Source organism: Schistocerca gregaria, chromosome X (assembly GCF_023897955.1).
Source record: "Schistocerca gregaria isolate iqSchGreg1 chromosome X, iqSchGreg1.2, whole genome shotgun sequence".
Taxonomy (NCBI): Eukaryota; Metazoa; Arthropoda; class Insecta; order Orthoptera; family Acrididae; genus Schistocerca; species Schistocerca gregaria.
The window spans coordinates 77,610,873-77,625,787 of NC_064931.1; the positions used below are offsets into that span (position 1 = coordinate 77,610,873).

General features: G+C 45.6%; 1 protein-coding gene across 1 annotated transcript in view; it reads right to left on the reverse strand.

Annotated features, from left to right (window-relative positions):
• Positions 1-1,017: 1,017 nt before the first annotated feature.
• Positions 1,018-14,915, reverse strand: part of LOC126297910 (cell surface glycoprotein 1-like) — a 33,561-nt gene continuing 19,663 nt past the window's right edge. The window contains exon 5 of the mRNA XM_049989218.1: positions 1,018-1,059. Coding sequence (XP_049845175.1) covers positions 1,018-1,059 — 42 coding nt within the window. The remainder of the gene's footprint in view (positions 1,060-14,915) is intronic.

Consider the following 14,915-nt stretch of genomic DNA (forward strand, 5'->3'; position numbering starts at 1 on the left):
AATGTAGGAGATTTCTCTTTATTAGCCGTTCTTCCTTTGCAACAATAAAAGTAATCAATGTTTTCAATATTGAATCATATTTGAGTAAACTGAGTTCAGTAAATTTTCTTAATCCTCGCGTAACGAATTCGCGAGAATCTCCATAGCCTTACATTTTCACAAAAGTAAAAATAATTAACAGAAATCAATTTTAACAACAAATAGTCATATATGTGGAATTTTGTTTGCATATTGGACCACAAGTTTAAAGCCCTGAGATAAAAAGAAGTCGTATGCTTAAGCCATACGCATTATAAAGATTTTCATTCTGATACAGAGTTAGCGGCTCGTAAACCTAAAATAACAGAAAGGCGTCGGCCGCTGGCTTTTCACTTTTTCTTTTGATTTGTTATTTTGTATTTCATTGGAGGCATTATTTTAACTGGTACATTGTAATATGTTTGTGGTGGCGTCTTTTAACATAAAAACACCGTGTCGGGCAGATTAACTGCGAGAAGCACCACAACTGAGTCACTGACTTAAGTAATTGTCCAGTTGTGAAGCACGCACAGCAACATTAACTTCAGCTTTTCATAATACATAAAAACCAGTACATAAAGCACCACCGCAATGGCGCCCAAAGCGTGGGGCACAAAGCGGTTGTGGAGGTACATAAAGCACCACGACCATTGCAGCCCAAAGCGTGCAGTTCGAACCACTTACATAAATATACCCGAACAGATGTGCAAACAGATATATAGTTGTAGTGAGTTTTTGGTTAAACTCAGAATCTCAAATTAAAGCTTAAATGAAAATGTATGTTTTGTGTATGTAGAAATTCCACGTGGTACATATTTTAATAATGTAAAAATAAACTGTTTCATGTACCACCCTCATCATAATCCTACAAGCAGCCTATCCATGTGTCAGAAGTGGGTGCAGTAACTGATCCTTGGGATGCAGCTTTGAGAGAAATTCAAATAACCAGAACCATAAAAAAACTACAAAAGGTAAGTGTGCAGATACAAGTGCTGCTGGCTAGGTGACGACAAGACAGAAACGAGCAGGGGACCAGGCACTCTGCACAGTGAAAAATTTTAAACAGTCTACATATTTTAGTGAATTTACGTATGCATATTTTTGCAGTGAAGTCAAAGCGATTCATTTACTAAAAGCTGTGAATGATAGTGTTCAATCTGAGTGTCTGAAACAGTTTAGTGCAGTGCATATTTCATACGAATTTGCTTGCCAGATTTAGCGTAAAGGAATTTAAAGAAAAGTGTGCGCAAAGGTAATTTCAGAGCATAGATCACATGATAATTTTGCAGTATTTTTGATAATTAATAATTAAGTATAAGTAAAACTTGCAATGCAGCTGCAGAAAGCTCTGTATAGGTGTACCAGCTCAGTTCATGTACAGAGTCAAGTTATGAGTCAATTTGAAAGAATTTTAGTTAACGGTAGGCTTACATAAATAAGAGAAAGTGAATTCAAGTAGAAATTTCTAATTTTTCGTGTTTTTTTTAGTATATTGTGACCCAATTTCACTTAAGGTATGTGTTATATTTCTTGTTTTTCGTGTGTGTCTTCTGTATATTGTCATTAAATAAGCATGGGTAGCCACATAGTGAGAAATGTACCGAAAGTGAGGCTATATCTGAGACGGAAATGGACGATAATGTCTACGAGTTCCAAATAACTGACTCATTGGAGAATACCCGATCACAAATTCCTCAAAAGGAGCCAGAAATGGGACCAACATCTTACGATTTTACTGAAAATACTGATCAAGCCAACTGAGCACACATGTTCATGGCATTAGCACCAAATCGAAGAGTGATGTCACAGCATCAACTGATGGTGCATCAGCAGCAGCAGTTACTAGTCCTGATTTTCTTGCGATGTTGTTAGCAAAATTAGTTACCCAGGACAGACAACTCGAGGAAAAACACAGATAAGAACCCATACAACGCGAACAAGCACTTTGGCATCAGGTAAGAGACGTGTTACAATCAGAACGTAAGGAACGTGAGGAAAGGGAAAAGGTACAAGCCGAAGCTCTTGAAGAAGGAGATAGGGTTGAAGCCCTGGCTAGGGAGAAAAGAGAGAAAGAGCGTAATACCCTTCTTGTTCAGAAATTAAACGCCCTTTTAGAAGGAGAAGGCTATCATCTCACATCTATCACAAGAGATGGATGTGATAAAACAATAAGTTTCGGAACTTGTAGAGCAAAACAAAGATATTCCAGAAAAAATCAGTAAACTTGACAGTAGGGCAAATAGGCTAGGCAATGCCCATGCTGTGCTTGAAGGTCAAGTAAAGGTTATCAGCCGGACCCAAACTTAGACGAGCGTATCTCTGAGGCGGTGGGTCGGTTACAAATCGATCCACCCATCACATCACGTGTTGCCCTACAACACATGAACCGAGATACTCTGGAGAGTAAAGAGCAATACGGCAACTTTCCAGTAAATATACCCTGTGACGATAAATTTGTCTGCGAGAGTCAGCCAAGCCAGACTGCACCGACTTTCACGGGCATTATTGGTGCCGCGGATTCAGGCGTATTAACAACCATTGCCCAACTAAAACATGAGGAATCGTTGATAAAACATAGACAGTTTATAATATACCTTAATGATAAAAAGGTTGTGCATTCTGTGATCTACATAAAAGTTTTTAAAACTTGTTGCCTCTCTCATGAACAGAGGCAAAAGATTCAGTTTGTTACATTCTTTATAACAGGAGATGCAGCGCTGTGGGCACTAGAAACGGCCGAACAGTGCGAACCGTTTTCTGATTATGAAAACAAATTTCTTGCAAGCTTCTGGTCCCGATCTGTACAAGAAAAAATGCTTCAAATGGTTCTGTGCACTGTGGGACTTAACATCTATGGTCATCAGTCCCCTAGAACTTAGAACTACTTAAACCTAACTAACCTAAGGACATCACACAACACCCAGTCATCACGAGGCAGAGGAAATCCCTGACCCCGCCGGGAATCGAACCCGGGAACCCGGGTGCGGGAAGCGAGAATTCTACCGCACGACCGATCTGTACAAAAACGTTTAAGAAAATGGGTCTACAACACCGAACTGTTCAACCCCCACCAGGGGAATTTAAGAAAATGTTTTGAGAAATATCTCAATAAGACGCGCTATTGGGATGAACCGATGTTGACAAGAGATGTACTGAGAGTTCTTAAAGAAAATCTACCCATTGCCATTCGAGAAAAACTCGTGCATGTCCCAGGCACGGACTTAGAGCAATTTATGTCAACACTAGATTCTTTGCATTTAATCCTAGAAGATGCTCGTCAAAATGAATATGGCAATGTGGACAGCAGTCAAAACAACAATAAATCACGACAGTCGAATAGCAGCAGCCGCAGAAATAATGGGCTTGTAAAGAATAATTACTTTTCAAATGATGAAGCGTACAATAAAGGCAGGCGGGGCATAACCAACCAACCGAGTAACAGTAATTGGCATCCCAACCATGCGGAAGGAAACCAATATTCACGATCTACTTACTTACAGAGTAAAAACGGCAATGAGCGATACAACCGCAAAAGGAGAGGTGAAGAAGAGGGTAGCCCCAACTTCTCACAGAAAATCATGCCCACTGCCAACGACACTGGCAACGCCCAGGGCCGGCAAACTGGCAGGCAGAAAGTCAAATGTCAAATAATAATGTACCGATCGAACACATAAACGTTATACCCATGCCACCGTCACCACCGCATTCACCTAACCCCGATGCGCAAATGTATGTACCACAGAGTCAGTCTTGCGCTCAAAATGTGAGCGTGAGGTTTGTGGACGTCACAGATGAGACACCAGTAGCGGGAGACAGGCCGTCTAACAGCGGCCGACCACTGTAGACCCCTTCCAGTCGGTCGCCAGTGGAAGACTGTGTGTGTGTGTGTGTGTGTGTGTGTGTGTGTGTGTGTGTGTGTGTGTGTGAGGGGGGGGGGGGGGGTGCTGAATGTAAACGTGTGTATGCTGAGATACAATGATGGCCAGTATTTAAAGGCGAACTAATACCTGAATCACGATAGCGAAGTACGGATATTACGGAATTAATTCAGGCTGCCTTTCAGGCTGAAATTAACCATATTTTAATGACAGTGATTCTGGACACCGCTGCCAGCACATCCGTGATACATGAACAGATATTTCGTTGTGTGGGCAAGAACAGAAAGCTGCTGATTTTACCAGTGGAAAACTGTAGAGCTGTAGAAGCCCTAGGAGGGATGGGGCAGATAATAAAAAAACCAAATGCAGGTAGAGCTAAGACTGGAAAAAGAATACTAAAACATAGACTTTCACGGCCGGAAATATCATGTCCATTATAATTATCCGGGCTGTTATGCCGTGGTCGGCGTTGGACCTTCCATCGAGCTACGGGTCCCCTTGAAGATGTCTACCGCAGTCGGAGACGAAACGTTGGGAATCGACACAGAATTCATCAACCGACCACGGCATAACAGCCCGCAAATTATAATGGACATCACTGGAAAAAGAAGGATTAACAAGATCACTTCTGGTGGTTAGAAATCTCGCCGTACCCTGTGTCCTGGGTTTCGATGCTCGCCGGAAATGAAGGCGAAAATTGACCTTGCACGGGGCATCTGCACCTTAATATACCATGATAAGCAGATCGAACTGGTATTAATCAGGACGCTTGATGCGTGCACGAACTGTTGTCAGCACGTTAGTGTAGTGTTCCCTGACAATCTCACACTAATGGAGGTGAACAATCTCCCAGTGAAAATGATACGGCAGATGCCAACTGAAAGTTCCCCCATTTATATTTTCCATCTGAAGATCTTTAATAAATGTAATCGTTGGGAAACCATGAGAACAAACAAATAAAAATATAATTGATCAGCGGGAACATTATGACCACCTACCTAATAGCCAGTATGTACACCTTTGGCACGGATAACAATGGTGACGTGGTGTGTGGCGTGGAGGCAATGAGGCCTTGGTAGGTCGCTTAAGGGAGCTGGAATCATACCTGTACACACCAATCACGTAATTACCGTAAAATTCAGGTAGGAGGGCGATGAACTCTGACGCCACGTTCAATCACATCCCAGATGTGTTCGCCGGCCGGGGTGGCCGAGCGGTTCAAGGCGCTACAGTCTGGAACCGCGCGACCGCTACAGTCACAGGTTCGAATCCTGCCTCGGGCATGGATGTGTGTGATGTCCTTGGGTTAGATAAGTTTAAGTAGTTCTAAGTTCTAGGGGACTGATGACCTCAGAAGATAAGTCCCATAGTGCTCAGAGCCATTTTTGAACCCAGATGTGTTCGACGTTCGACTGGGTTCAGATCTACATCTATATCTACATTTATTCTCCGCAAGCCACCCAACGGTGTGTGGCGGAGGGCACTTTACGTGCCACTGTCATTACCTCCCTTTTCTGTTCCAGTCGCGTATGGTTCGTGGGAAGAACGACTGTCTGAAAGCCTCCGTGCGCGCTCGAATCTCTGATTTTACATTCGTGAGCTCCTCGGGAGGTATAAGTAGGGGAAGCAATATATTCGATAACTCATCCAGAAACGCACCCTCTCGAAACCTGACGAGCAAGCTACACCGTGATGCAGAGCGCCTCTCTTGCAGAGTCAGCTACTTGAGTTTGTTAAACATCTCAGTAACGCTATCATGGTTACCAAATAACCCTGTGACGAAACTCGCCGCTCTTCTTTGGATCTTCTCTATCTCCTCCGTCAACCCGATCTGGCATGGATCCCACACTGATGAGCAATACTCAAGTATAGGTCGAACGAGTGTTTTGTAGGCCACCTCCTTCGTTGATGAACTACATCTTCTAAGGACTCTCCCAATGAATCTCAACCTGGTACCCGCCTTACAAACAATTAATTTTATATGATCATTCCACTTCAAATCATTCAGCACGCATACTCCCAGATATTTTACAGAAGTAACTGCTACCAGTGTTTTTTCCGCTATCATATAATCATACAATAAATGATCCTTCTTTCTATGTATTCATAATACATTACATTTGTCTATGTTAAGGGTCAATTGCCACTCGCCGCACCAAGTGCCTATCCTCTGCAGATCTTCCTGCATTTCGCTACAATTTTCTAATGCTGCAACTTCTCTGTATACTACAGCATCATCCGCGAAAAGCCGCATGGAACTTCCGACACTATCTACTAGGTCATTTATATATATTGTGAAAAGCAATGGTCCCATAACACTCCCCTGTGGCACGCCAGAGGTTACCTTAACGTCTGTAGACGTCTTTCCATTGATAACAACATGCTGTGTTCTGTTTGCTAAAAACTCTTCAATCCACCCACACAGCTGGTCTGACATTCCGTAGGCTCTTACTTTGTTTATCAGGCGACAGTGCGAAACTGTATCAAACGTCTTCCGGAAGTCAACTAAAATAGCATCTACCTGGGAGCCTATATCTAATATTTTCTGGGTCTCATGAACAAATAAAGCGAGTTGGGTGTCACTCGATCGCTGTTTCCAGAATCCATGCTGATTCCTGCAGAATTGATTCCGGGTTTCCAAAAACGACATGACACTCGAGCAAAAAAAATTCTAAAATTCTACAACAGATCGACGTCAGAGATATAGGTCTATAGTTTTGCGCATCTGTTCGACGACCCTTCTTGAAGACTGGGACTACCGGTGCTCTTTGCCAATCATTTGGAACCTTCAGTTCGTCTAGAGGCTTGCGGTACACGGCTGTTAGAAGGGGGGCAGGTTCTTTCGCGTACTCTGTGTAGAAACGAACTGGTATCCCGTCAGCCGGCCGCGGTGGTCTCGCGGTTCTAGGCGCGCAGTCCGGAACCGTCGGACCGCTACGGTCGCAGGTTCGAATCCTGCCTCGGGCATGGATGTGTGTGATGTCCTTAGGTTAGTTAGGTTTAAGTAGTTCTAAGTTCTAGGGGACTGATGACCACAGCAGTTGAGTCCCATAGTGCTCAGAGCCATTTGAACCATTTTTGGTATCCCGTCAGGTCCAGTGGACTTTCCTCTGTTCAGTGATACCAGTTGCTTTTCTATTCCTTGTTCACTTATTTCGATGTAAGCCATTTTTTCGTTCGTGCGAGGATTTAGAGAAGGAACTGCAGTGCGGTCTTCCTCTGTGAAACAGCTTTGGAAAAAGGTGTTTGGTATTTTAGCTTTACGCGTGTCATCCTCTGTTTCAATGCCATCGTCATCCCGGAGTGTTTGGATATGCTGTTTCGAGCCACTTACTGATTTAACGTAAGACCAGAACTTCCTAGGATTTTCTGTCAAGTCGGTACATAGAATTTTACTTTCGAATTCACTGAACGCTTCACGCATAGCCCTCCTTACGCTAACTTTGACATCGTTTAGCTTCTGTTTGTCTGAGAGGTTTTGGCTGCGTTTAAGCTTGCAGTGAAGCTCTCTTTGCTTTCGCAGTAGTTTCCTAACTTTGTTGTTGAACCACGGTGGGTTTTTCCCGTCCCTCACAGTTTTACTAGGCACGTACCTGTCTAAAACGCATTTTACAATTGCCTTAAACTTTTTCCATAAACACTCATATTGTCAGTTTCGGAACATAAATTTTCGTTTTGATCTGTTAGGTAGTCTGAAATCTGCCTTCTATTACTCTTGCTAAACAGATAAACCTTCCTCCCTTTTTTATATTCCTATTAACTTCCATATTCAGGGATGCTGCAACGTTCTTATGATCACTGATTCCCTGTTCTGCACTTACAGAGTCGAAAACTTCGGGTCTCTTTTTTATCAGTAGGTCCAAGATGTTATCTCCACGAGTCGATTCTCTGTTTAATTGCTCGAGGTAATTTTCGGATAGTGCACTCAGTATAATGTCACTCGATGCCCTGTCCCTACCACCCGTCCTAAACATCTGAGTGTCCCAATCTATATTTGGTAAATTGAAATCTCCACCTAAGACTATAATATGCTGAGAAAATGTATGTGCAATGTATTCCAAATTTTCTCTCAGTTTTTCTGCCACTAATGCTGCTGAGTCAGGAGGTCGGTAAAAGGAGCCAATTATTAACCTAGCTTGGTTGTTGAGTGTAACCTCCACCCATAATATTTCACAGGAACTATCCACTTCAACTTCACTACAGGATAAACTACTAGTAACAGCGACAAACACGCCACCACCGGTTGCATGCAATCTATCCTTTCTAAACACCGTCTATGCCTTTGTAAAAATTTCGGCTGAATTTATCTCTGACTTCAGCCAGCTTTCTGTACCTATAACCATTTCAGCTTCGGTGCTTTCTATCAGCGCTTGAAGTTCCGGTACTTTACCAATGCAGCTTCGACAGTTAACAATTACAATACCGATTGCTGCTTGGTCCCCGCATGTCCTGACTTTTCCCCACACCCTTTGAGGCTGTTGCCCTATCTGTACTTGCACGAGGCCACCTAACTTAAAAAACCGCCCAGTCCACGCCACACAACCCCTGCTACCAGTGTAGCCGCTTACTGCGTGTAGTGGACGCCTGACCAATCCAGAGGAACCCGAAACCCCACCACCCTTTGGCGCAAGTTGAGGAATCTGCAGCCCACACTGTCGCAGAACCGCCTCAGCCTCTGATTCAGACCATCCACTCGGCTCTGTACCATAGGTCCGCAGTCAGTCCTGTCGACGATGCTGCAGATGGTGAGCTCTGTTTTCATCCCGCTAGCGAGACTGGCAGTCTTCACCAAATCAGATAGCCGCTGGAATCCAGAGAGCATTTCCTCCGATCCATAGCGGCACACATCATTGGTGCCGACATGAGTGACCACCTGCAGATGGGTGCACCCTATACGGCGGACATGCCGCCGCCGCCTCCCCCCGTTCACCTTCTCCAGTTTGCCGATGGCACCGCCTTCCTTGCCCTTGCCCTCACCCTGCAGCGCTCCCAACACCTTCTCCAAGCCCATCTTGACCCTTTCACCGCTTGGTGCAACCAGTGGTTGCTCAAGGTCCTTCCCTCCAAAACTCAGGCGATCATTGTAGGCAAAACCACCCCTTCCTTCCGCCTCCTTGATTTCTATCTCACCGTCTATGGCCGTCCTATCACCCTCACCCCCACCCTCAAGTACCTTGGCGTCACCCTCGACCGTCGCCTCTCCTGGACCCCCATCTTCGGACAATCCAAGCCGAGTCACGCTCCTGACTCCGTCTCCTCAAGCTCCTTTCTGGCTGTACCTGGGGTCTGGAACCCTCCACCATCCTCTACACCTATAAATCCCTCATCCGCCCAATCTTTTGTTACGCCCATCCAGCCTGGATCTCAGGCCCCCCTAACTTTTACAAATTCCTTCAAATCCTCGAACACCATGCTCTTCACCTCGCCTATCGCATCCGTCTCCCCTCCCCCACGCGGATCCTGTACGATCTCATTCCATTCCCCCACCTCCTCTTTTTCCTTGAGAGGATACGCATCCTGTACACCTCCCGCAAACTCGATCCTCTTCACCCGCTTGTCTCGCCCATCGTCTCCCACCCCCACCTGCTGCCGCGCCTGTATTCGCACGTCCCACCCGGTCTCCATCTCTACACTCTCCGTACCCTGTCAAAAGGTGGCTTCCGCCAGGTCCCCCTCCCTGATGATATCCTCCTCCCCTCCATCTACCCCTCCTATCAACTTTGATCCTCCCCCCCCCCAATTCCTGTGTCCTTTCCTCTAGTCCTCTAGGCACCCTCCCTCCCTTCTCTTTCCTTTTCCCCCGTCCCCCTTCCTCCGCCCCTCTTCCCCCGGGCTTCCCCACCCCCTTCCTCCCTCCCCCTATCTCACCTGCCTATGGCATCTCTGCTCTCCCCTCTCCCTCTCCCGCTCCCCTTCCTCCTCCTCCTCTCTTGGCAGGTCCCCGGACTCGCACACGCTCAGTGAACATTCCCGCGCCGGAGATCGTCGCCATCAGTGTCTCGTGTGTGTGCCTTCGATTGTGTGTAGTGTTCTTTCGCCGTCACGCCACCACTGTTCACATGTGCCGTCGCCGTCATCTATGTTATGTGTCAACTAGTGTTAGTGATATTTCTCGTCCAGCGTGAACAGCTCCATGTTTTTTGTTTTTTTAGTGTCTACATATTTTGCCCGCCGTTTTGATTGTATTCTCTGTGCCACCTATATGTAATGCTTATTGTAAAACTGAGGGCTGAAGAGCGGCGTACTATGCTGCTGCCAGCCCACCTTTGTATAAGATGATCAAAATCACAATAAAGAAATAGAGAGAGAGAGAGAGAGAGAGAATCAGATGCGCCAGCAATCGCAGCATGTTGAATTTACCTGAAAAGACGTTTTAGTGAAGCTGTATTATCAGAATGGGGAATGTGCTAGTTCAGCGTTACGATCCTATCGCCATAGGAAGGGAATTCGAACGGGTAAAAGTGCGTTGACAAATGCAGCTGTGGCGAGAATGATTTCGAAGTTCGGGTTGTTTAGACGATCGACCCCGTAGTGGCCGACAGAGCACAAGGATTAATGTTGCTGAGACAGTTCAGGAAGAAGTGGAGACTGTAGCGGGTTCGTCTATGCACGGGGAAGTCAGCACTCCTGCAGTCGCACGTCGCACCGGCATTCCATACACTACTGTTTGGTTTGCACTGAGGCGTACCCTCCGATGCTATCCGTACAAAATCCATCGGCATCATGAACTGTTACCTGGGGATTTAGTGAAGCGGGGGGCATTTGCGGTGTGGGAGTTTCAAAAGATGGCGGAAGATGACGATTGGTTGAGTAACGTGTTGTGGACCGACGAAGCCCATTTCACGCTCCGAGGGTCTGTCAACGCCCACAACTGCAGAATTTGGGCTACTTAGAACTGTCTTGGAAACTCCATTTCACGACGATAAAGGCACGGTATGGGTTGGACTTACCACATCTACCTTTATTGGGCACTTTTTCTTCGAGGAAATGCGTGATTCTGATTTTGTAACTGCTACCGTGACGGGTGAGAGGTACGCCGAAATGTTACAGAATCGCATGATCCCCAGCCTGGCTGATAAACACCTGCTGGAACGTACGACGTTTATGCAGGATGGCGCTGCACCCCATATTGCTAGACGCGTGAAAGATCTCTTGTGCGCGTCGTTTGGTGATGATCGTGTGCTCTGCCGCCACTTTCGTCATGCTTGGCATCCCAGATCCCCAGACTTCAGTCCGTGCTATTATTGGCTTTGGGTTACCTGAAGTCGCAAGTTTATCGTGATCGACCAACATCTCTAGGGATACTGAAAGACCACATCTGACGCCAATGCCTCACCATAACTCTGGACATGCTTTACAGTGCTCTTCACAACATTATTCCTCGACTACAGCTTTTGTTGAGGAATGATTGTGGACATATTGAGCATTTCCTGTAAAGAACATCATCTTTGCTTTGTCTTACTTTGTTATGCTAATTATTGCTATTCTGATCAGATGAAGGGCCATCTGTCAGAAATTTTTTGAACTTTTGTATTTTTTTGGTTCTAATAAAACCCCATGTGATTCCAAGCATGTATGTCAATTTGTACCTCTCTATCTACATTATTCCGTGATTTATTCAGTTCTCAAATTTATACTGACTTTTTGATCACCCGGTACTTGCTGTCGAGAGAGCGTCGGCGGCGTGTTGCTTGCGAGTTTGTCTTTGGCCTCTCTCCTGATTGTGGCAACAGTCCAACGTCTACTATCGATCTTCTTGCTGCATCTTTGCTGACTGGTGTCCTGGCGACCGCTTACGCCAGCACAGAGTAGACCACTGACCACATCGCAAACTTACTAAATTGTATTGCAAAAGACCTTGTTTGCAGAAAATCACCCAGGAACTTTATATGAAGAAGAATATAAAAAGAATTGTGTACGAAGAAACTGTAGAAACATTTCTAGACGATATAAAACTGTGGACCAAAGTGTAATAAAACTTAACTACAGCCAGCCATTATGGCCGAGCGGTTCTAGGCGCTTCAGTCGGAAACCACGCGACCGCTATGGTCGCAGGTTCGAATCCTGCCTGGGGCATGGATGAGTGTGATGTCCTTAGGTAAGGTAGCTTTAAGTAGTTCTAGGGGACTGATGACCTCATATGTTAAGTCCCATTGTGCTCAGAGCCATTTGAACCATTTGAATTTAACTACAAAATTTGAGATCAAGTTTCGTGAAAGAGCTCAAAAAGACAGACGCTTTAGAAAGAAGCGGGAAAAAGAAAGGATGAAACCTTAATCAAAAGCTGCTTTTAGTACCTTCATTATTATGTTAAGCATTACTGTGTTAAACTCTATCCGAACAGGCCCTGGGAGGCCCAACGGTACGGAAAGGCCACCGTGTCATCCTCAGCCCACAGGCGTCACTGGATGCATATTGGAAGAGCATGTGGTCAGCACACCGCTCTCCTAGCCGTACGTCAGTTTACGAGACAGGAGCAGCTACTGCTCAACAAAGTAGCTCCTCAGTTTGCCTCTCAAGGGCTGAGTGCACCCCGCTTGCCAACAGCGCTCGGCAGACCGGAAGGTCACCCATCCAAGCGCTGGCCCAGCCCGACAGCGCTTAACGTCGGTGATCTGACTTCAACCGTTGTTACTACTGCGGCAAGGCCGTTGGACATTACTGTGTTACATTTCTTATTTTAAGGTAGGAGTGTTTTTTCTTCACAAAAGATGTATATCAAACCTTTACAATTCTCAGAGGAGTGCAGACTATTCAGAAACCTACTCCGCTCACGTGTGGGTAGCGCAATGGTTAGCACACTGGACTCGAATTCGGGAAGACAACGGTTCAACCCCGCGTACAGTCATCCTGACTTAGGTTTCCCATGATTTCCCCTTAATCGTTTAAGGCAAATGCCGGGATGATTCCTTCGAAAGGGCATGGCCGCTTTCCTTCTCCATCCTTCCCTAATCGGGGCTTGTGCTCCGTCTCTGATGACCTCGATGTCGACGGGATGTTAAATTCTAATATGAAGATGGTATCTGTTCTTTCGGACATGCCAGAAAAAACAGATACCATCTTCAAATAGTTAAGACTAACCGGCCACTGACCTCCTTCTTCTTCTTCTTCTGTTCGGATGCACACGTAATGCCCGAACTCTTACGGGATTCGGTAAGATTGTCTACCGCGAGTAATGAGTGTAATGGGCAGGGGCACTACGAATGTAGTGTTTGGGCATTAAGTTGGGAATGTGGGTCTCACGGGGAGCGTGCAAGGGATAAGTCCCTGCAGTCGCACTATTCTCTGTGCCCTCAGTTGCTCAGTTGGATGGAGCGTCTACCATGTACGCACACATTTTTAACTGTCCCCGTTGATGTGTATCAACGCCTGTCGACACCGTAGGGTCTTAATTTAATTATCATTTCATTATAAAGGGTGTTACAAAAAGGTACGGCCAAACTTTCAGGAAACATTCCTCACACACAAATAAAGAAAAGATGTTATGTGAACATGTGTCCGGAAACGCTTAATTTCCATGTTAGAGCTCATTTTAGTTTCGTCCACCTACGCTCAATGGAGCACGTTATCATGATTTCATACGGGATACTCTACCTGTGCTGCTAGAACAAGTGTCTTTACAAGTACGACACAACATGTGGTTCATGCACGATGGAGCTCCTGCACATTTCAGTCGAAGTGTTCGTACGCTTCTCAACAACAGCTTCGGTGACCGATGGATTGGTAGAGGCGGACCAATTCCATGGCCTCCACGCTCTCCTGACCTCAACCCTCTTGACTTTCATTTATGGGGGCATTTGAAAGCTCTTGTCTACGCAACCCAGGTACCAAATGTAGAGACTCTTCGTGCTCGTACTGTGGACGGCTGTGATACAATACGCCATTCTCCAGGGCTGCATCAGCGCATCGGTGATTCCATGCGACCGAGGGTGGATGCATGTATCCTCGCTAACGGAGGACATTTTGAACATTTCCTGTAACAAAGTGTTTGAAGTCACGCTGGTACGTTCTGTTGTTGTGTGTTTCCATTTCATGATTAATGTAATTTGAAGAGAAGTAATAAAATGAGCTCTAACATGGAAAGTAAGCGTTTCCGGACACGTGTCCACATACCACATTTTCTTTCTTTGTGAGTGAGGAATGTTTCCTGAAAGTTTGGCCGTACCTTTTTGTAACATCCTGTATACTTTGCCAGCGCTGTCCGTTTCCCTGTTGACACCCGGGCTCAGCCGGCTACCCGAACGAACCACGGGCCTCGCGGCGTATCGCGGATGGCCCACTCTGTTGTGTTCCTGGTACGGCTGAGCTCGATTGCCCATGGTGTGGGGAGCAGAACGGAGCGGTCGGTCGCAGGCGGGCTCAGGCGGGTAAATGTAGTTCGATGCAAGACTCCGGTTACAAGTGTTTAAGAAGGCTAGTCCAGGCAAACGACCCTTCAGTTTTTGCTGGTGTTAATGGCAATAGAGACTCAACAATGTGTGTTCCAAACACGAATAAGAATATCTTTAGGAGAGCTGTGACACTCACTCTGTCACAAATATCTCACTCTGACTAACGCTACGTAACTGGAGTAATAAGTCGGTGATGATTTTGAGGTGATTGCTAATATCCTGTAGGACATGTATTACAAGCCTACAACTTAATATGTGTGAAGGTGTTAAACACAAACAATGATGTATCTCAATATTCACATTTTTTCATAAACACGTTTATGAGATCAACATATTAATGAATAATCAAAACCTGTGATAAAATGGCTCTGAGCACTATGGGACTTAACTGCTGAGGTCATCAGTCCCCTAGAACTTAGAATTACTTAAACCTAACTAACCCAAGGACATCACACACACCCGAGGCAGGATTCGAACCTGCGACCGCAGCGGTCACGCGGTTCCAGAATGTAGCGCCTAGAATCGCTCGGGCACTCCGGCCGGCCAAAATCTGTGATGATTATATCTATCCAGGTTTATATAAATATTGAATGAAAAACAGTGTCACTCCAATATCAGTTATTACCTA